The sequence below is a fragment of the Electrona antarctica genome (assembly GCF_951216825.1).
Source record: "Electrona antarctica genome assembly, chromosome: 22".
Lineage (NCBI taxonomy): Eukaryota > Metazoa > Chordata > Actinopteri > Myctophiformes > Myctophidae > Electrona > Electrona antarctica.
This window is the reverse complement of record NC_136805.1, coordinates 20358125-20381515: the sequence shown is the minus strand read 5'-3', so window position 1 is coordinate 20381515 and position 23391 is coordinate 20358125. Positions and strand designations below refer to the sequence as shown.

General features: G+C 41.5%; 2 protein-coding genes across 2 annotated transcripts; one reads left to right on the top strand and one right to left on the bottom strand.

Annotated features, from left to right (window-relative positions):
- Positions 1-2289: 2289 nt before the first annotated feature.
- LOC306915444 (paired box protein Pax-6-like) lies at positions 2290-10292 on the bottom strand. The gene is made up of 8 exons (XM_079492769.1): positions 10208-10292; positions 9000-9216; positions 7798-8016; positions 5395-5477; positions 4720-4876; positions 4486-4559; positions 3089-3221; positions 2290-2882 (listed from the first exon to the last, which is right to left on the bottom strand). Exons 2-8 carry the CDS (start codon positions 9103-9105, stop codon positions 2785-2787), a joined length of 870 nt encoding a protein of 289 aa, XP_079348895.1. The 5' UTR covers positions 9106-9216; positions 10208-10292; the 3' UTR covers positions 2290-2784.
- Positions 10293-16208: 5916 nt separating this feature from the next.
- Positions 16209-22677, top strand: LOC306915169 (serine protease 33). Its single transcript, XM_079492426.1, has 6 exons — positions 16209-16683; positions 16832-16944; positions 17332-17411; positions 17865-18136; positions 19702-19862; positions 22082-22677. The coding sequence occupies exons 1-6, from the start codon at positions 16647-16649 to the stop codon at positions 22331-22333; spliced, it is 915 nt and encodes a 304-aa protein (XP_079348552.1). The 5' UTR covers positions 16209-16646; the 3' UTR covers positions 22334-22677.
- Positions 22678-23391: the final 714 nt, after the last annotated feature.

Sequence of the window (23391 nt, the reverse complement as noted above, 5' to 3'; positions counted from 1 at the left end):
TAGCAGACCTACAAGCTCGTAAGCTATGAGCTTGTAGATCTGCTATTTTTCAATAGCTAAATTATAACATAATGTAACACCAAAAGGGGTTCCCGCCCAAAATGGGTTAACTGTCCTTTTGCGCAGATCACGCAAACCTCAGCAAAAAGAAAAGGACAATATCGATGGCCTCCAACTGTAGTTGCATGCGGGTGTCGCACACCGAAAGTGTCATCGCTCGCCCCCAGCGGTTCTTGTATTTGTTTTACTGAGTTTAAGGTTAGGAATAAGGTTAGCGTTAGGCATAGTTTTACTAAGTTTAGGAATACCTGTTGCCTGGTGGCGACCATTACTAGGTCACTGGATTTGACCCCGGGCGAGTGTGTTTTGGGGAGAGCATTCTTGTATTCCTTTATGGGTAGCGACTAGCGACCTACAAGCATCACCTTTTCACATTTTATGTGACTAATTCCTCCATAAGCAATTATTAGCAGTCCGTTTATATGAATAAAACAATGAGCATGATGGTTCGTACAAAAAAGCAAATTAATGAATTTGATTAATTTCATTACACACTGTAGCGACCTACAAGCATCACCTTTTCACATTTTATGTGACTAATTCCTCCATAAGCAATTATTAGCAGTCCGTTTATATGAATAAAACAATGAGCATGATGGTTCGTACAAAAAAGCAAATTAATGAATTTGATTAATTTCATTACACACTGTTTAATTTTTTGTTAAAAGGGTCCACTGTCTTCACAAAAGGGTTGACTCTAGGTAACTATGTGGTACTAACACAGCAAAGTCGCACAACAATAGAAACCACAGAGAGGGCTTATGTGACATAAATAAGTTGAAAGGCATTTCACAAAAGATGAAGCTGAGATACAGCCACAAAAACGATGGTCTGGGGCAAGCATGGGCTAAAAGCCTGAAAGGTACAGTAAATGTATCTTACAACATGTGATTTTGTTCAGTAAATAACTGATTGTATATATTTTTGGTCATGCGCCTACTGTGGCTACTATTGTATGGATAGTTATCACAGTTCATGGCAGCACAGCAAAATCTTCTGATAGTGTAAAAATGGACATAGATGTACCCGGTTAACTAATGGGGTCCAATAACGGTGTGGATCTCTGACATCACATTGACGTCAGTCTTGCCCAAATATGGAGAGACAATGGAATGTCATATTTAATAATTTATTCTGGTGTATCGATATTGAGTCATCATCTCCAAATGCATCTCTGTTTGCAGCCCGATCGATCCAAGCCCCAATGTCAAATCAAGTCCAATAAACACTCTGAGGATTTTACTGCATGTTCCCACTTCCTATATTTTTGATTGTCATTCACTGAAGTATTTGCACGTGATTGGTTGAACACAACCTCTTCTTTTTTGGTATATAGAAGCTTGATTGTCATGTGCTGACTGATATGTACGTTTACTTACAGGGATGCACAAACACCATCCATATCATAGCCCTAAACGTAGATACAACAGTAGGCTTATAAATGTTATCTGTTGTATGATATTAAGCGCAGATCTCGGCCATATTTACAGTATATCGTTAGTTTGGGCTGATATCAGAATTATTGCACTGTCATACCGGTAAGTCAATTGTCTCCATTAAAGAGATTTAAGAAACAGTTATAGGTGTGAAAAGCAGAAAGCAAGCAAAAGGCAAGTTACTTTGCTTAGATTTCTGGCATTATGGTATTTGATTTAATCATTTGTCAAATTCTTTGATATCAATAGAATCTAGTAATTGGCCAGTATTGGTGCATCCCACTTATTTAATAACTTTAATCTGAGGGTGATTGTACTGGTACTACTAAAGTATGCCCTGTAATGATGGCTGATATTATTTTACCAATATCATCTTCATCATCATCATCATCATCATTATTCACAGATTTCTGTACAAAAATATGCAACCAGTCCAATATTGGCAAGATAGTAAAAGTGTTCTAAATCTTCACAGTAGTATACACAGCGTTACGCAGCTTATGTTCAGGGAAAATACTACCACAATGTCATCGAGCTGCTCAAGTTACAAGAAACAGCACTTTACAGTACAGACATTTGCTGGTATTTACTTATTTGATAATAGTGAGGTATCCCCATACATTGACATATGTATAACGTATAACCTCTACATTGTGTACAGTATGCAATTTATGATCATAAAAAGTCTTAATTGGTATACCTAAACAGTGAGAGGGCCATGTAAAAAGCAAAAAAGAAAGCCTTCACAATAAGCTTTGGCAGCTTTCTTGACTCTTTTTAAACTCAGAACACAAAGTAATTACTTGGTTTACAATAGCATAAAGCAGCCATTTATGGTTAAAGCCTATGTTTAAAACTCCTATTTAGAGGTTTAGAAAACGGCAATCCCCCAATCCTTGCACCCATTGCTCTGTCTTACATTGTGAATAGTAAAATCTCCCCAGCCCTGTGCTTTTGTGTGGCTTCATTATTTTTGGATCAGACAGCTGGTCTAACAAAAGCATAAAAAACATTTACCACAATAATATGCTAAGTAAATACCAGTATGGACAGAGTACTGCAAAGTGCAACCAAATGCTCTTAGCTGAATTTGTAAACATTTAATGCATTTCGGGGTCGGTCTGCAACTCATCGAAGCTGCTCTAGCGCAGTCCTGTGCTTCCTTAAACCTCTGCATCTCTATATTGTTTTTCCACACTTTTTCTATTACTGTACATGTCCTTTGAGCCTTCCTTTTTATGCTGGTTGATAATTGTCTCTCTCTTTTTTCTTTTTCTTTTCTTTATTTTCACTGCAGTCTGGCCCAATATTGACCCAGGTTCTGAATGCTCTGTTGCTCTGCTCCTGGCACCTGGACTGGCACTGAAACACCGGGAGATATGAGTCCTGGGTGGCAGAGAGGCAGACGGGAGGAGGAGGACAAGACAGGACAGAGACAGACAGGGTGAGCCAGTCAGTGACTGAAACAAAGCAGATTCACACACTTTACATTTTAATATCCAAGTGTAGTGTTATGATCTGTCCTCAAGAACAGTGTGTGTCCATGTCTACTGCAGGCAAGACACAAGACACAGGCAGACAGAAACACTCACCCGTGTTGGAGTTGGCCGAGGGTGGAGTCTGCAGATGAGGGGAGGAGTAGGCGGATGACTCAAAACTGCGCGGGGTGGAGGGCGATGGAGGCAACATGCAGGAGTAAGAGGAGGTAGACTGAGGGGGGATGGACTTCACAGAAGAATGAGATGAACGAGAAAGAATTTGGGATAGCGGGGAAGTGGAGATACAGGTTAGATGTTCTGAAACAACATTACCATTGCATTACATTATCTTTTGGCACTGTTTACATAATATGATTACAATAACTTCACCATATGGAAACATTCATCCTTCTGTATGGGTCTGTGTCTACTGTCAACAGTCTCTGTGGCCTGGCAGACCCACTCTCATCACATGATCATAGTAGGCCTACAGTATGCCTTCAGTCTAACCACTTGGGGGTGCTAGAGTAAAGGGGACGTGGTCATGCTACAGTAGATAATAAACTGGTTCCAAGACATTAAATTAATTGCTGGGAAAAATTGTGTCTGGGATTTGCCAGTATGACCCCTATGGACTTCTTAATACACTTTCCAAGGGTGTGCTTTTGTGTGAATGTTTTATTATCACTGAGTGCATCTATTCAATTTCCCAAGCTGGCTTTATCAGTTTATCTTATCTGATATCTGTATTCTATTTGCCTTGATATTTTTATAGTTCTTCAAAGCACTTTGTGGTTATTGTCTCTGGCTTACCCTCTGTCCTTCCGGACTGGAAGGCTAGAGGCGGCGATTATGTTTTCGCCCCTGTGTGTGTGTGTGTGTGTGTGTGTGTGTGTGTGTGTGTGTGTGTGTGTGTGTGTGTGTGTGTGTGTGTGTGTGTGTGTGTGTGTGTGTGTGTGTGTGCATGTGTGCGTGTGTGCGTGTGTGCGCGTGTGCGCGCGCGCGTGTGTGTGTGTGTGTGTGTGTGTGTGTGTGTGAGAGTGTGAGAGAGCCCCACTGGACCGATCAGCAACAAACGTTTTGTGCAGACTAGGCTAACCAACCAGCGTGCTTTATGTTTTGGCCTATAACACTTAAACCATAGGCATAATCAAAATGTCTTGCAACTCCCCATGTAGGACACATTACCACCTATAGATTTTGCATCATTTAACATTTTCTTCACAACACACATGCCAGAAATGTCAATAGTTATGAATGAAATAAAATGCCTTTTCCTCATGCAGTGACAGGAACCCATTTTAGGGTTCTTGTTGCTACAGTATATAGCCATATAAAATGTTTAAAAAAATGTAAAACAGAATACTTAGGTCAGTAGTATTTAGAAGGCATTTTTAGAATTGGCCTTAGTCCCAGATGGGTTAAAGAGTTAAATTAACTGTTCTACCATGGCGGCCCGTTTTTTTGTTAAAGTTCATAAGGTGATGAATAATGCATGTGATGTGACCCACCTGGACCCCAGAGGAGAAGACTGACAGGGAACTGTAGCTGGACAGGGAAGTCTCACCCTGAGTCAACATGGACCCTGGAGAGAGAGAGAGAGAGAGAGAGAGAGACAGTACACATTGATTTAATTTAACTCTGAGAGCACGCACACACGCACGCACGCACGCACAGCATATGAAGTAAAGAGGTAAAGATAAGTCAGCCTCTCTTGCAGAAGTTAGGGCAGCCTAAGTATTTACCTGAACTGTTACCATGGTGTGGATGATAGACAGATGTATTGAAGGAAGTCGTCAGGGGAGCTTGAGTCTGCGAACAGGAAGTCCCTCCTGCTGACCTTCTTTGATTACGTAGCTTCTCCTCCCTCCGCCACTTGGCTCTTCGGTTGGAGAACCATACCTACAGTAGCACGAGATATCAACAATATAAACGTTTACAAAGGAGTGGATCAGTGGACCAGCAGGTGCATGATCTACTACTTCCACTTTAAATGGGCAACCACTCTATTAGTGGTAGCCTAGAGGCCCTAGACTAGTGCCATTAGCCATATTGTGGCTATAGAGATGTGAAAGGCAAATCTATGATGCTAGAGTACATTAGCCACTTAAACGGCTATTTTTGCCGAATGTTCTCCTATTATAAGATGCCTAGAATAGGGATGCTAGGATTCATGTGGTTAAGTATAACTGGTCATACTGAAGTGTAGCCACACTTCTACGTTGGAGGAAACATTGGAAATAGATAGACTGCACTCCCATACATTTAGATCAATGCAAACTGAATCAATGGCGATGAGTTCAGGCTCAACCACACTCATTAGTGAGTTTGTTGTCGGAAAACTATAGGGCTGAAAGGGTATCAAATGTTAGTAAAATATGATAAGAGAAAAATGGATGCTGGATAGAGCATTCACTTACCTGTATTCTGGCCTCTGGTAAATCAATCTTGTTTGCCAGTCTCTCCCGCGCAAAGACATCTGGGTAATGTGTTCTTTCAAACTCTGTGGAACAGATCAAGTTGAGTCACACATGCTCACTCGCACGTTTGTGTGTTTGTGTGTGTGTGTGTGTGTGTGTGTGTGTGTGTGTGTGTGTGTGTGTGTGTGTGTGTGTGTGTGTGTGTGTGTGTGTGTGTGTTTATTTTATATAAAAAAATATAATGAAACTAACGCTTCACAAATGTAATATTTTTCCTCAATTATTGTTTTATAATTATTTATCTATAGAATGTAAAGCCAGTTATCACTGATATCCTCACCCTAATCTGCTAAAAACATTCATGAGTTAAATTGTAACCATTCAAGTTCAAACCGAAGTGGATTTAAGAGGTGACAAAAATGTACCCTGTAGTCTGCACTTTAATTTGCCATTGTACTTTTGAATGCACTGTCCTAGCAGCGTATTCTACATGCAGCATGGACCACCCTAGCAAATCACACAACATGAGGAAGCTTAATGAGTTAACTATTGTCACTGTGTTTTCTCCCTACAACAAGGGCACCGTGGCCCGACCGTCACACATAGGCCTGCAAGGGTTTACATGCATGTATTGGTGTTCCAACTGCTGACATGCTTGTTATGATGTCACGTTCTATAACTGACTCTCTGGTTAATCCTGATGACCTCCATGAAGTTTCATAGTAGTAACTCATTGGTTCCCAAACTTTTTAATTTCTATGAGCCCCCATAACTCTGAGAGTGTACAAATGGAATCAAATATGTACACACTCAGAATTACACTACAGACCTGTAAGGGTCCTTTGGTAGTGACTCACATCACGTGTATTACCAATGATTTTTTTTGAGGGGTCCTATACGCAGGTTTAATGTTTATCTTTAGTTCAATGTTTGTTTTGTAAACGCCATTGACAATGAAGGGAAAATGTATGTCATAATGTGGCTCATTACGTCATATTGTCTCTTTATTGTTAATGGCTTTTGATGTTAGACTTTAATATATTAGCGCCCCTCACTTCACACAGGTGTGATTTATATATATATATATATATATATATATATATATAATGCACTGGCACACTATATTATTGAAGTTTGTTTAATGTCCAATTTTCTAAAACCCAAGTATAAATTGACAACCCCTCTAGCACAGCAAATGCACACAGCAGACAGAGTAGGCTAATACCAATATGCATGAAATATGAAGCTTTGCTGAAAATTGCTGTAATTGGCATCCTCATGATTGCAGTTTGTGTCAACACATGATTGTTATTGTGCCTTGGCTTGTGCATGGAGGTCAGCCGTCCTCATTAATGTCATTTGCACGCAGTTGACCACGGCGATGGGTTTCCACTTGGCTGCACCGTGGTCACTGCGTCCTCATTTAGCTCAAGGGCCCTCAGCAGCCACAACCATTCAAGGGTGCTTTTCTGATCCTTCTCAGTGGCCTGATATCAGACTAAAAAAAAGCCAGATCTCCCTGGATAAAGCCGTAATAACAATGTCAAGATATTTGTGAGTAACTAGTCGCCTGGGGCATTTTGGAACAGATCTGGATTTTTCTTTTTCTTTTTTGAGGGGCGCTAGCCCCTCCTATGCCCAGATTTCCGGGTTTGGGTAAATAGGGTTAGGGTTAGGGTTGAAGACAAAAGTTAAGACAGAAATGTGAGGATGCAAATTGTGAGGCCAGAATGAAATGATGTATAATAAGTCCACATGCTTCCACGTTACTTCCGTGTCAAACTTCACACGGGTGTGAAATGTGAAGTACAGACGAATGTTCTCCAAGCAGCCATTTATGAATAACGAAGATGCATATCCTTTATTTTCCATTGAAGTATATCCTCTGTTACTTCAGCCCCATTTTACACTTTGGATATTTGGGTTAATAGCTGATCTACTAACTAGAGCGCACAGCGCCTTGCAAAACGATATGAGCTTGTAGATCTGCTATAAAAAAGTAATTTGTTTCTATAATGACATATCCAACTTAGGGACACCAGGGTTTCCTTATGAATCCATGTTCCACTATGCTCCAAGTCAGAAATCAGCCACAGTAGCATGTCATGAACAAACTCACATTTGCTTGGATCCTGTTGGTGATGTGGTGTTTTCTAATGCCGCTTGAGGTATGTTTGTGTCCAAGTAGCAACAAACAAGACCCTGATCCACGAACCAGGGTGTTGGCAGAGACAACAGCAGGGCGAGCTACAACGTGACAAGCTCTGGCTAGTGCCCTGGGAGGGCTGTAATTGGTTGAAGCCGGGGGTAGCTGTGTGTGTGTCTGTGTCTGCGTGTGCGTGTGCGTGTGCATGTGCGTGTGTGTGTGTGTGTACACGTGTGTATGTGTACGTGCGTGCTGACCTTTCTCCAGAGCCTCGATCTGCTCCTGGGTAAAGCTAGTCCTGTTCCTCTGCAGTTTTCTCTTCAGCTGTAACCTCAGCTGGGATTCTTCGCCCTCGTCCCTCTCCACAGGGCCTCCACCTCCACCACCACCTTTTCCTCCTCCTCCTCCTCCTCCTCCTCTTCTTCCAACCTCGCCGCCCATGCTGCCCTCTGTGTCCAGCAGACAGCCCTCAGACACTGGCACAGACAGAGAGAGAGGGAGAGGTATATGATTAAATAAACAGGTGGTGGAACGTTGTTGAGAAAGAGGATACTCATTTACTTGATACATTTCATACAAAGCAATACCACATTTCAGTGAATGCAAAATAAGCAACTATAAGGATAATGATGATGCGGGCAGTAACACGTGTTGACCGTGAGTGATGTGTTGATCGTGACCTGTTGAATGTGACGCATTGTAAATTGGGGTGGATTTTGGTTGGATATATGATAAGTCAGCGGCGCCGACTATGTGAAGAAAATAGGAAAGTAGTAACACAACTTAGCACCCCTGAGCTTCCCTTCCCCATGACTGTCGTTTTGTCACGTAGTCACACCTTTACGGGCACAGGCATTCAAATGCTAATATGGTCACTTTTGTTTTAACCTGCCAGGTAGAGTATAAAAGTTGCAGTACAGTAGCCTTTCTTTCTCACTTCTACAATGAAGTACCCAACGAAAAAACAAACAAAAAAAACACCCATGACAGTTTCGCCTCTGTGATAAGTGTTTCTTTCGTTCAACAAATTGCTCTGAACGTGATCCCATTTTATAGTTGTTCATCGTACTCTGATGTGATTATCATAACTATAAAAAAGAAAGAAAGTGATCCCAATGATATTGTTCACCACTGTCGTCATTGTTATAGTTTTGGAGTGGACTCGAGAGTTATCGCTGTAGTTATTCTTGGTGTGTATGGCACTTTAGACTACATACTACTACTAGGGCAGTATTATGCGTGTCTTAAGTACCAGGTCTTATTACTTAACTTAAGACCTGGAGGCGTGGTCAATGCTGTTTGGCCACTCAGAATAGCCAAATGGCATTGATCATGCCTCCAGGTCTTAAGTTAAGTAATAAGACGACACGCATAATACTGCCCTAGAGTCTACTGTTACGCTTAGCACATCACTGGAGATTTATTGCAGGTGTGCCACATGCAGTTAGTTGGAACTCACCTGTGCCGTGTTGCGTCTGCACAGCGGTGGGGTCATGGTACCAGTTGTTGGGCCCGCTCCAGTTGGAGCCGCTTTGCAGGTTGAGCATGGTTAACTTCTCATACATAATACAACTATCCCAGCCGCCACCATGGAGGAGGAACGAAGCAGCCGTGAGCGTCTCTCCACCCCACTCTTCTCACCTTTGAGCCCTTGCCCTCCCTCGTTCTATCGTTTGCTGGACGATAGGTAAAGGGAGCAGAGAGAGGGAGAAATGAGAACGGCTTGACATCGCATGCGTTCACACATGGTAAGCATTGTAGAGAATTAGCCTCATGATGACAGACAGAAATGGAGTTAGTTACACGCTTACTGTCGTTACGAGTATGTGTTATACATTGGTATGCTGGTATACCATAGGGAACAAGGGTACATTAGAACCCACTCTAAAAGGCATGACATTTATTATGCTACGTGCTTTTAGCTCCGTCTGTACTGGAAGCCCCAAGCATGTACGCACACACACTCCCGTATGCACACCCATACACAAGCACATGCATGCATGGACACACGTGTGTGCATGTGTGAGAAGGCACAATGACATACTACAGTATGAAAATGCATTGCACAAATGCTCACACATACACACACACTCATGGGTTTTCCATTAACCAGTTTATGACAACCCATTTATAACTTGTCTTGTTTATAAATTACTTCATTTATTTGTGGTTGAAAGTATAACCCTAACACTCTCACACACACACACACACACACACACACACACACACACACACACACACACACACACACACACACACACACACACACACACACACACACACACACACACACACACACAAACATCTGTCTGAATTTACTCAGTAAGCACAAGTTCATGGGTACTACATGCAGTGACAGCTGTTTGTGACTGTTATGTCAATGTTGTGAAACTTAACACATATTGGAGGTGAACCAAGTCTCTGAAAGTGACACTGCAGTGGTGTTAAGTCAAAGGTCAGACTAACCAGGGTGGTTTATCAAACATAACCCAATTTCCTTAATCAATTTATTTCTCTTTAATGTCATTCTCAGTGGCACTCCAGAAATTACTTTGTGAGTGTATAGTGCCTGTGTAGCAGTAACTTGCCTGACTTAACTAAGTGCTAAAGTATGCAATACACATGTAACAGTGAATATGATGATAGACTGATATGTTTCCAACTTACCAAGCTTCAAAGTATAAGACAGCAGAATCCAAATTATAATTCCTCTTCATAGAGCTTTATTCCCTTGTTCCCTGCGTCCCTCGTTCTACGGCTTTGTTGACAACACTGTGTGTGTGTGTGTGTGTGTGTGTGTAGAGAGAGAGAGAGAGAGAGAGAGAGAGGGAGGGAGGGAGGAGGGGGGCTCTGGAGAGAAATGCGTCTGCAGGCACTCTTGTCCTCCAAGCGATGGATAGAGAGAGAAGAGAAAGAGAGAGGAGGGGTGAGGGATGAGAGAGAGAGAGAGAGAGAGCGTGCCAGCAAGGGGTGACAAAGTGAGTCAACATCAGTGTCAAGTTTGAACTTAACGCCAGCGAGAGGAGGGGTGACTGAAAGAGGAGGGGGAAAAGCACAGATAATGGAGAGATAGTGGATGACAAATAGATGATGGAATAAAATGTTAGCCATAAATTGTACATAAATATTGAGTACGGGTGTATTGCATTTTGACACGGAAGTAACGTGGAAGCATGTGGACAAAATTCCCTTCTGGGCTAAAGGAAATGTTGACACTGTACGATGATATGAACGATATATCATAAAAGTGTTTTTTCCAGCTTTGATAAAGCACATAACCGATGAGGAAATGTAAGAAAAAATAAATGCAATTGCAGCATGTCAATATCACATTAATTATATATAAATTATGTTATTATATATATACACAATTAATTCAATTCAATATAGAAAACTGGTATTTCATAGGCTTATTAAGCTTGCTAGATCAACATATTTGTATATTAAAATATTACACTGATATTATACATGTAGACCAATATAAAATGTAAAAAAATTAACAATCAAAATATAGCCGCAGAACTCTCTAATACTGTTTACTATTAATAACTTTATTTGTATAGCACCTTTGATACAAATATAAGACATTATGTGTAGGGGCCTGCTTTAATGTATCAGGTAACAATTAAGTAACAAATTGAACCCTTTGACAATTGGTGGATTTCAACCTTATTACTTCTAGTTAGTAGTAGTGTTGTTGTAGTAGTAGTAGTAGTAATAATATGTTATTCAGATCATAGCCAAAAGTACTTATTGTGTAAATATATATTAGCAACTTGAAAATCAAAACCCTGATGAAATATATCTGGGCTGATATTAATGACTTAATTAAGAATGTAATGTTGATCTAAAAAATCACACCCGTGTGAAGTGAGTGGTGCAACTCTGTGTGGGGGTCCCTGGAAGTTCCAGACCCACAGGAACGCGCCCAGGGGGCCGGGCCGATTCCGGCGAGCCGCCCCGCGTCCGAAAAGGTTGAGAAATGACAGTTACTGTGTGGGGCTCTACTGTACTGTACTGTACTGTACTGTACTGTACTGTACTGTACTGTACTGTACTGTACTGTACTGTACTGTACTGTACTGTACTGTACTGTACTGTACTGGCACACCCGAAATCATCATACAGTTAATATGTGCGTGTGTTAGGTTGCGCACAGGTGGTGAAAAACAACCATGCTATTTTCGTGCTCATACCCACCCAGGCACCCAGCCTCCCAGCCACCCAGCCAGGCACCCACACATAGCTCTGTAAGGGAGTGGTTGCACCACTCAAAAATGTGTCAAGGTAGCAACAAGTACAAGGGTCAGAGGATTGAGGCTTTATACTAAGTCATACAATTGACAGGAGTTTTTTCCACTTATTACAAAGATATTGTTATCTAAGTATAAAGGTACTGTCCTCCCACCTCTGAGTCATGTGGGACAAGACACTGTCTGACCCCAGAACTGTGTTAAAGGAATATCACAGAGATACCAAAGACAATGGATGCTACACAGTACTACAAACAATCCAATGTATGCACTTGTTCTGCATGTCCATGTTTGTTACTGAACATTTTCAGAGATAAGTTAACACTGATCATTTTTCTGTGCAAGGTCTGAGGCCAGAAGTAAGTAATGACGCTGGTATGACGGTAGCCTTGCGTCACCAGGCTTTCCACACGGCAGCAAGTATGACAGTATGTATGGTAGAGTTAAAGGGCAACAGAGAGAGAGAGAGCGAGTATGATAATAATCACTTGAACGCAGCATCGATATTTTGGTGGGATCTACATGCTCGTCTCGAGGGTTTAAGTGGTTAAAGGGTAATACTCCATCGTATAACAAGCTCACAGTCACAGCACATCGTGAACTTGTAGATCAGCTATTTTCAGTATGTGACACTGGCAAACGATGAAGTATAAATAAATGTGGCTTACATATTTTGCAGTGGAAGAAGGTTGGGGAGAGAGAGACAGAGAGAGAGAGAGATTATGTGACTTTGGTGTGTGTGTGTGTGTGTGTGTGTGTGTGTGTGTGTGTGTGTGTGTGTGTGTGTGTGTGTGTGTGTGTGTGAGAGTGTGAGAGAGTGTGTGAGTGCTGTGGGATGAGGACGTTGCCAGCTTGTTTTATTTCCGGTTGAAAAAACTTTGCGCTCCCTTTCTCTCTGTCATTCCCTCTCTCTCTCAGAAACCCTGACACAATAAAATCATGGGTGTTCATTTAACTCCAACGGTGTAGAAATTGACCCTTACAGGTCCATTGTTTCATAATCAGAGATGACTTGACACTCTGGATTTGACTGTGTATTCTTTATCCACGGCTCCCCTTGCTCTGTGTCTCTCTCTCTCTCTCTCTCTCTCTCTTTCTCTCTCTCTCTAGTAGGCTACTTTCTTCTGTGCCAAGGAGAAGGTGTAAACAAATGGAGGAAAGTTAACAAAACCCACATTGATTGGGTCTTCTTGAAACTCTGTCTTAGAAAGATGACATCCCCCACCCCAGGTTCTTATGTGGATTAGTCATTATGTTCTGTTGCCGAAAGAAAGAAGAAAAAAAATAGTGAAATGCATGGGTTCTCCTTTCCTTCCTATCCGTCATTGGTGGCTTTTGTCGTGTTCCTGCGGTTTGAATGTGGCTTAACCTATATGATCCCTATCCCTATACACAGACTGGTGTGTGTGTGTGTGTGTGTGTGTGTGTGTGTGTGTGTGTGTGTGTGTGTGTGTGTGTGTGTGTGTGTGTGTGTGTGTGTGTGTGTGTGTGTGTGTGTGTGTGTGTGTGTGTGTGTGTGTGTGTGTGTGTGCTTCCCTGCAAAGATTCATGTAGCTTCGGGACATGCTTTTTTTTGGATCTTGTTAGTTCATTCCTGTCACCCCCCCTCTCTCTATCTTTCTCTCTCGCACACCATCCCTTGCTTTTTTAGTGCTGTGGGGGGAGTGGGGGGGTCACCATAGCAACAATGCCATGACAAATTTTCATCAAGTCCTTAAAGTAAAAACAAATGGGAGTCCATTATAATTGCTCTTACTGACTTCACTAGAGATCCTATAATGCATTCATATATTATGACTGAGTGGACTCAAACGGAAGGGAGACTCATGCTTAAAATTAAGTCATTACTGTATGTTAGACAGTGTGAATTGCAGCATAGCGGCATGAAACTAATTTGTGCTGTTGCTGTTCAACTTTATGTTCTTATTTCTTTACCTGTTTGTGGAATTCCTCACTTTTCCCTGCTCTGTTCTCCCCCCTCACCCCCATGTCTCTCTCCTCTCTTTCCCTCTGTCTTTGTCACTCCATCTCTCGCTTTTCCTCTGCTGTTGTGTAGCCTCAGGCGATGCTGTGATGTGTCCTCCCTCTGTCTCCCCCCCTCTCTGTCCCTGTCACCTTCAATTGCTCTGTGAAACTAGACACACCGCCTGGGGTACGTAGAGAGGAAGGGAGGGCAGGGGAGAGAGAGAGAGAGAGAGAGAGAGAGAGAGAGAGAGAGAGAGAGAGAGAGAGAGAGAGAGAGGGAGAGAGGGAGAGAGGGAGAGACAGACAGAGCAAAATTATTATTATTAAAAAGATAGAGATAATTGCAAATATGTAGGGTCATTGAAGACAATACTAAATGTATGTCTTTACACTTTATGTCAAAGGATACATTTTCAGAGATATATATATAACATAACATAATATGACATAAACAAACAAACAAAATGCTTTTTTTCCCTCCAAACCACAAATTTTAATCCTTTTCATTCTACATCAGTTTTCAAGCCTTGCACGCACACACCCACGCAGTTCAGCCAGGACATGATCTACCGCTACAACCCTTCCCACACCTTCAGCTACTACTACAGGATGTCTGTCTGCCCCTTGGAGTGTCTTAAGTGTCCTAGACCTTTCTCCCTCCTGCATGGGTCCCAAGCTGTGGAATGGACCCTATACCCAAACACTGTAATGCCCAAGATTTGAACCTGGGTCTCCCAAGAGGGACACTATAGAGTCACACTTAATCACTAGTAGCCGAGGGAATCCCCCTCGGCCCAGGAGATATTATGCTTTTTGGTATTGAGCTCTGAGCCACTCATTCCCCATTTCCTGCACATATGAAATGCAAACTCGCCTTCAGACTCAACCCATCACAGCCCCTGTAGGCTGACCTACTAGGGCCTGTGTATTCCAGGGACTGCCCTTAAGTCAGACCTCCCGTTAGTCTGACCTGTGCTGCGGGTTACAAATCACCGTGCTGCAGGTTACATATCACCCGTGCTGCGGGTTACAAATCGGCCCTGTAATTTGGGCTGCCAACGCCAATCAGGTGCATTGGGACTTGGGAGCACCTGGCCAGTGTGCTAGGTGTTGGCCAGGCCCACAGCCAGTCCCCCTCTCTTTCCATGATATATATATATTAACTTCCGCTTTAGTTTAGCAGCCATTGGTTTTTACACCATTAAACACCCCACACTACATGATTTACCACACATCCATACATTGCTGAGTGCTGACACTACTGATTCCACTTGAGGACAAAATTAATTTATATAGCCTTTAGCCTATGCATTAGAGTAGACTATTATTATGGACACACTTTGGAGTTCTTTCATTTGCGTGAGCATTAACGTTGTACAAATAAACATTCCCTCAGTTGATCCCTAACTGTTGAAGAACCGGTTCCTTCATTTGAAGGTGTAGGGGCATTGGACCCTGTCAGTGTTGCTAGGGAACAGCTTGTGTTCAGGAGGCATACTTTGGTTAGACAGCATTGGTTAGGCATAGCATTGGTCCGACTGGATTAAGGTTGGTGAGGGGTGCGTTAAAACGACCGGATTAAGGTTGGTGAGGGTTAAGGGTTGGGAGAGGGTTAAGGTTAGGTTTAGGTGTGCTGCCCCGTGGGAGGTTATGTTGAGGGTTTGAGATATCGGACCATAAACTTAGAATATTTATGGTGTGAAGTGTGAAAAGGTCAATAGGGAGCCATAGGACAGGTGTAGTCTGCATTCTAGACTAGAGCACTGTTTACCTAACAGTGAGTGTAAATGTTTGAGTGTAAATATCACCTTTTTTGTTTTCCTACATTTAATTTAAAAAAGTATATATACACACACACACACACACACACACACACTCCACCATCAAGAAGAGATTCGTCCAAAGCAAACTTTTATTTTCGCCACTGCAGCTAGACAGCGCAGCTAGTATAAAGAAGATTGGGTAACACTTGCATTAACTAATGCTTAACTAATGTATTAGTTAATCATTAGTTAATCATTAGTTCATGAACCTTATCTGCAAGTATTACCGAAGATTGTCTGATTATTATAAGTGTACTTTTGTGTGTGTGTCCCGGTGTGTGTGTGTGTGTGTGTGTGTGTGTGTGTGACGTGTCTAAAACTCTCATACTGCCACAGCAGTTCTGTGAGCGCACATGTAGGCGGTCAAAACGGGTGTGGGTGTCCAATTCGACAACAGAGCATCTGGCATTTCTGCCACTGCCAGTAATAAGTAGGCTACTTAAGTAGCCATACCTAGTATGGCCTAGTATTCCTAGTATCAGGAAAACAAGTCAATTAATTGAACAGATTCATTGTAGCCAACCTGTCCTGAAGCCAGGAGACGCAAGGAGCGAATTCATTCCCAACTTTTCCCATTGGCTGAACTGATTTGAAGTGGGTTGAACCATGAGTTGTATTGGTTGCCAACGGTCAGGTACACAGGTGCGGTGGGGAATAATACTAAGCCTCTCCTCCCAGCGGCTTCCATTCCTCCCGGCCGTTACCCTCTCAACCTCGGATTTTCAATCGGTTCTATTCATTTATTTATTTTTCTTTGGTAAAATCCTATCCAAACCTTCATCGGGGAGTGAGTGACTGTAGGCCTGCGGCCTGCGCATCGACTTTGCGAGAAAAAAAACACCTAAAAACGTACAAATCCTTGGCCAGTCAGTCTCAGTCGGATCGTTTGCTGTGGAACAAAGTCGCTATTGTTGTGTGGGGGCTCTGGGCTGATTTAGATAAGAAGATGACCAGCAAACATTCCACAGGTCTCCTCCCAAACTAGGGCAACCTACGAAAGAAAAGTTGGATCCATCTTTTTAAAACCAAAGTCGCTTGTTTTGTTAAGGAATATCGCCCATCGAAATGACGTGGAAATCATCCTTTGTGTGGTGTGTAACAGGTGAGTTCGTCACCGAAACTAGTCGGGAATTAAAAATGTTAATTAGCATATAGGCCTATATGTCCTAGTGTTTGTTTGTAGGCCAATAATAATAAACCGAGCTTCTTCCCACGGACTGATATGTTCATCTTTACACATGATGCTGTAGGTATATTGGCTTCTTATGCCCAAGAATGTGGCCGATCACCGCTCTTAGAAAACAGGATTGTGGGAGGAATGGTCGCCTCTGAAGGTGCATGGCCATGGCAGGTGGATATTCAGGTAAGAAACTACAAATGATCATGTCTTTTAATACTATTTTACTTATTGTGTGTGGCTGTGTGCACTGTAGTGTACACAGACAGTCAAATCCACATTGTTAATGTATCCATGTATACGTTCCTAACCGCCCCCCTCAGGTCCTCCTGCTTTTTTGTTGTTGTTTGCTCTTTACCATTGTTTTATCCTTCTAACTGCTTGCCTGTGTTTTATTGCTATTTTTATGTACTGCACTTTGAGTTGCATTTATGTATGAAAGGTGCTATACAAATAAAGTTTATTATTATTATACCTCAGAGAGGGAGTAAATGTCATGTGATCATCTTTCTGGGATTTGCCTGTGGCCTGTGATGCTGTAATGATTCTTTTTCTCTTTCTCTTATTTCTCAGATGGAGTCAAATGGCCATGTATGTGGAGGAACGATAATCACGAAGGACTGGGTTATTTCTGCTGCTCATTGCTTTCCAAAGTAGGCTATATTTGTTCCTACTTAATTCATAACAGAACTGTTTTTAATTACAGTTGTGGCGACTCATTACATTCAGAACCACACCACACCTTGTTCATGAGCAAAGAGACATTTTCAGTTTCACTGTTTTTAAAAATCTATCTCATTTTATTGTTTTCACCAAAGTAACTTTGTTAAACTTCAATAAACAAGAGTCCCTTAATATTACTTCAACAAACACGAGTAACCTTATCTTTTAATAATTGCATTCTGTGACACTTAAGTACAAACAAACAATGCTTTCAAAACATGGCCAGGATGATCAAATTGCATCTGAATAATGTGAATATGCAGGCTTGCTCTATATACCAGCTGCTGAACACAAACCCCACACAATGGCTTGAAGTTGCCCATAGCATAGGTTTCACATTTCAATGTGAGGTGAGTTTCATTCTGTCTCCTGCTCTCTTTCAGTCCGTATGATGTGGGACCCTACATCATCTATGCAGGCCGCCACAAACTGAACGGTTACAACCCTTATGAGACGAGCCATCGTGTTACCCGGGTGGTGATTCCAAATGGCTACGTGGAACCTCACCGGGGGCGGGACATGGCGCTAGTCCAACTGAGCACCCCAATAATTTGGTCGTATCATGTCCAGCCCGTCTGTTTACCTGCCTCTGGAACCCTGTTCCCGGGAGGCATGCAGTGCTATGTCACAGGCTGGGGAAACATTCGAGACCATGGTAAGCTCTCCCAAATGCAGAGTTGGCACACATTTGTCTTCAACGTAGAGCTGCAAACGTAATTTTATTTTCTCTTTCGATTCCTTTTATTTTATAAATAAATATATTGAGAAGCATGTTTTTTGATAAAATACTTTAAATTGACATAAAATGTCAAATTGAACACAGGATGTCGTGGTTCAATCCCTGGCCAAGTTATTCATACCAAAGACTATACAAATGGTACCCAATGCCTCTATGCTTGGCACTAGGCATCAAGAAGTGTCTGTGACAACATGCTAACGTCCTGTCCAGAAGATGTACATTAAGCCACCTCACCCTCCAGAAACAGAAGATCGGCTCCTGACCTACGGGCCACGCGCCCCAGGAACCGTTTGTTCCCAAGGCTACTTAATATTGTGTCTGTTCTAGGGTTGAACATTATCTGTAGATAAGCAAAAGTATTCAAGTCTATAATTAATGATTCAATAATCATTCAAGTCATAAGGTTTTGGCTGTACGTATAGCAGCAGCATCGCTTACAAGGTTTCAGGTGATCGCTTTTCTTTCAATTCACTGAGCAGTGTACACATCAGCACCCAGTATGTCTGTTACATATAAAAATCCGGCGACCCAAGGATCAATTGTTATGTAAATATTTAAGATAAGGGAAGGATCGAAGACCAATTGTTGCATATAAAATGCAGAAGGGACAATTAATGATTTACTAATGATAAAAAGGACTGTATAATACTGTATTACTTATTACTTCGATAGCCAGAGCTATAACTATAAAACTGTAAAAATACTTTTGAAAAGTAATCAGAGTACAAATAAATACTCGGCCTCACAAATCTAGGCAGAGAGCCTCTAACAATTGGCAAAAATGGTTATTAAACCATTTAGAGGATAAAGTTGAGAATTAGCTTTAACAGGAATACTTTTAAGAGAAAGATCAATATCCAAATGTTACCTTAAGCAGGAAATACTCTTTAGAAAAATACCTTTAAATACCCAATAGAAAGAATGAGTCCACCAGAAAGAAGTGAGTCCAGTCAGAGCAGATATGGTTTTGTCGATTCATTTTCAGTTCGGAGAGCTCAGGACAGATCCCACATACAGCCAAATTACAAAATGTCTCTCTCCCGTGCCACAAAATGGACACGGTATATATATCATTTTAATCAGATAGAATACGCTACACAGAGCAACGTGTCAAACAACCAAAGGATGATTCACTGTCACTTCCTATCTAAACCAGGAAGCATAATGTATGGGATATGTAGTCTTTAAAGGGCAAAATGTAGTTTACAACTGGGTTACGGGCTACTAGTTGAAAACTAGTATAGTTAAAGGGAGACGACTTGTGCGTTGGCAAAGCACCAAGGCCAAAATAACATGTTTTCCCCAGACAGGCAGACAATCAGGAAACAACAATTCTTTATCTTACTCGCTGACTGGGGGAGAATTAATACTTATCTGCAGGCTGGGCAGAAATTAGATGTAACTTAGTGGGATACAGGGCATGAAAAATCTACAATAACTCAAAATTATCCATCAATGTCCAATCTTCTCTTCCTCCTTAGTTCCTCTGCCTGGAACGGCGCCCCTGCAGGAAGTAAAGGTGCCAATCATCTCCCGGTCTTTATGTCATGAGATGTATCAGCTTCATCCAACAGAGAAAGTGGACATTCTATATGACATGATCTGTGCTGGTTATCCGCAAGGTGGCAAGGACGCCTGCCAGGTACTGTGGTGTCATGTGACCCGTTTTTTTGAGTGGTGTAAACCACTCCTACAACTGGCTTTTGTGTGCATAAAAAAATGACCATGGTTGCTATGTTCAAAATAATTTCTGACGTAATTAAATCACACCCGGGTGAACTGGATGACCGTAGCAACCGTGGTCATTTTCTCTGCGCAAAAACAGCCAGTTGTGAAATCACATCCGGGTGTGATACATACATTTATCAAAAATGATAGCTTTTTTTACTTAACATATTTTGTGTGATTTCATTACGTCAGACATTACGTCAGACCACAGCTGATCATGCTATATAAAACCTTACACCACTCAGTTCACACGGGTGTGATTTTTTGAGTGGTGTAAACCACTCCTACAACTGGCTTTTTTTACTTCTATGTCCAGCTTTGAGGGTTTGTGTAACACAAACATTGAAGACAAAAGTGTGTAAACACAAACATTGAAGACAAGTGAGGACGCAAATTTAATTGTGATTGGCCATAATGAGGTGATGTATGTTGACGTATGATGATAAGAGCGCCCCTCACTTCACACGGGTGTGAATCTTATTCTTGCATACAAGAACACACAAATTGGTATAAATATTCAAATTAATATCCATTTACATTAGGTAGGGTAAATTATATTTCTTTGGTTAAAACAAAATTAAATCACTATATTCTGATAGTAATCATTGCTATAGAGCGTTTTCAGGTAGGGTTACAAAATGTCAGCCAATCAGGAGAGAGTAACTATTTATGATCTTAATTTGTATAGTATTCCAGTTACAATTTTGTCATAATCTTTTGTGCAAAACTAATGCTTGAAATGGATTCAGAATCATGAAAACCACATAGTTTGACACGTCACATGTTACTTAAAATTTAATGTTGACATTTTTGCCTTTTATATGGGATGTTAATCGTATGGTCACATATAAACCCCTATAAAACAAATTGCTCAATACCGACAGCCGGTCAGCAAGTGGATTCATGAATGTATGTATATAGACAATATTTTAGGCCAATGGAAAGAACTACAGTGTATATACCAAATTTCCCAGTCCACAACCCCGGCTGCCGGACTATATAGCAATGAGTACTATCACAATATAGAGCTTTTTAACACTTATTTTAACCAAAGAAAATCACTTGCACTACCTTTTTAATTAACTTTGCCAATGTATTTTTCTGATGTAGCACCAGTAAGACGCCTAAGGGCGAGAGGCGACCTCGTAAAGGGCGAGGTCGCATGCACGCATCCGCCTCGTTGACGGCAGACTGCTGGGCGAGCGCTGGCGCTTTGGCATGGGGGGTCAGATCAACATAGAATGAATTCTGTACTGTCCATATAAGGAGCATGTCTTGAGTGTACAGGGTTTGATGAGGTCAGAACTGGTCAGCTCCATATATGGAGATCTAAGGGTGGTAGCGGGGACATTCTCTTGAGTGTACAGGGTTTGATGAGGGCTGTGTTAATTTTCGGGCCTGTTGAGAACTCTAGTTTTCTCTAGTAAGGCAACGAGGGCCATATCATCTGCATACTTGAACAAACAACTGGAATTAATTTGTGTATAAGGAGAAAAGTAACAGGGATAAGATAGTCCCCTGCGAAGCACCAGTGTTAAAGGGATATTTTACTTTAAAAAAAACTTTTGGTCATTTCATCGTCAGTCTTATGTGAACACGCACATCAAATATCTAAATACTGAAATCAAGTAACTTAAACTGTCTGAGGTGTTCACATAAGACTGAGTAGACTATGAAATGACAATGTTTTTTTTTAAAGTGAAATATCCCTTTAAGGCAGCACAGTGATGTTGGGTATCATTCACACAGACCTGTTGAGGACGGTCAGAGAGGAAGTCTGACAAGATGAATAATACCTCCATTTATCCCTATGTCAATGAGTCTGCAGAAGGGTGTGTATCTGCATGCTGTTGAAAGCAGAGGTAAAATCAATAAAAAGGACCCTGGCAAAGTGGGAGGGGACTTGGAGATGCTTTTGACAGGGTGTTAAACAGGTTGATAGTTGCATTATCTTTACCAAGATGATATATTATTATATGGGGGCATTCCCATGTATGGGGATTTTGAGTGATACACTTACGGGAATTGCACGTTTTCATAGTAAATGTGATCTTCCGTCACAACTTGTGTACATTATTTATACTTTATAATAGTGTAGTTTGTGACCTGTTGGATCATTGTCTTCGTCTCTAGGGGGACTCGGGAGGCCCACTCGTCTGCCAGATGGTGAATGGGACCTGGGTACAGGCTGGGGTGGTGAGCTTTGGCCTCGGTTGCGGTGCACCCAACCAGCCTGGAGTCTACACCAAACTGTCCACCTTAGCAGACTTAATCCGCAGTACAGTACCAGGTATCGAGCTGTATGGCCAAGCTAACCAGATCTGGGGTCCAAGGACATCTGTGTTTGTCAGCTGTTTGTCCAGTTTACTGATGCTACTGAGATAGGAAGGAACAAATTTGAAAACTGTCTTGGTAAAGTTGTGTAAGATAGAAAAGAAACCGCACTGTAACAAATGAAGGAAACAAAAAGCTTTCTGCTGATGTTTGGCCAATAATTAAAATATTTATGAATTGATAATTGGCTTAGAATTATCCACTTAGTTTTACTATTTTTTATCTGATATACACACAAAGCCATCATGTACATTTCAATGAAATCTTTTTAGCACCAATTATCTACTTAATCTGATTCACATTCACTTTTGACTTTAAACTTGATTTCACATAATTATGATGTAAATAAGTGACACATGTTTTCTATAATTTAAATAAATTGGTTAAGTTTGTTATGGATGTCTTAAATTCAGTTCATTATTTGTTCTATTCAATTATCTTTACCTGGCTCTTAAGCATGAGAATTGTGTTGTATTTAAGTAATTCTTCCTTTTAATTTTCTTTTTCAAGATTTCAAGATTCTTTTGCTTTTATTGATAGATTACAGTAGCCTGCCGGGGGGGGGGGGGGGGGGGGGGGGTGTGTGACATGCAGCAAAGGATGTCGGGATCGGGACTCGAACACGTGACGCACTGTCAGAATCCAGCCTAGGCCCCCAGACTTAGCCAGCTGGTGTGACTGCCCTTAAGATATGATTCTGATCACAGAAGTGATCCCAATCCAGTTTTTCAGGGGTTTGAACTACCCAAAATCCAAATCTGATCCACTTGGATAGGGATTAAATGGTTTGAGCTAAGACATTCGCTCAAAAGAAACTGTTGATCATTTATCTGTATTCAATGTTACAAGTACTGTAATTAGATCCTTTAAAATGTCTCAGAGCACCGAAGTCTGACGTCACTTTCAGTAGAGGGCGCCAATAGACAGGTTCATGTATTTTTGGAGTGGTGCAAACCACTCCAACTGGCTTTGTACCCGTGTACCCGTGTTTGTACCAAAAAAACGAGCATGGTTACTATGGTCACTGACATTACGTCAGACCACAGCTGATCAGGCTATATAAGACCTTGCACCACTCAGTTCACACGGGTGTGATTTTATTTTTAGTT

What these genes read in the sequence shown, in the direction of transcription:
- LOC306915444 (XM_079492769.1), bottom strand. Translation starts at nt 9,105, where the DNA reads ATGTATGAGAAGTTAACCATGCTCAACCTGCAAAGCGGCTCCAACTGG. An exon ending in GATCGAGGCTCTGGAGAAAG is followed by an intron (nt 5,478 to 7,797) that starts GTCAGCACGCAC and finishes TCTGTTCCACAG; the next exon opens with AGTTTGAAAGAACACATTAC. An exon ending in TACCAGAGGCCAGAATACAG is followed by an intron (nt 4,877 to 5,394) that starts GTAAGTGAATGC and finishes GTGCTACTGTAG; the next exon opens with GTATGGTTCTCCAACCGAAG.
- LOC306915169 (XM_079492426.1), top strand. Translation starts at nt 16,647, where the DNA reads ATGACGTGGAAATCATCCTTTGTGTGGTGTGTAACAG. An exon ending in CTTTGTGTGGTGTGTAACAG is followed by an intron (nt 16,684 to 16,831) that starts GTGAGTTCGTCA and finishes ATGATGCTGTAG; the next exon opens with GTATATTGGCTTCTTATGCC. An exon ending in GTGGCAAGGACGCCTGCCAG is followed by an intron (nt 19,863 to 22,081) that starts GTACTGTGGTGT and finishes CTTCGTCTCTAG; the next exon opens with GGGGACTCGGGAGGCCCACT.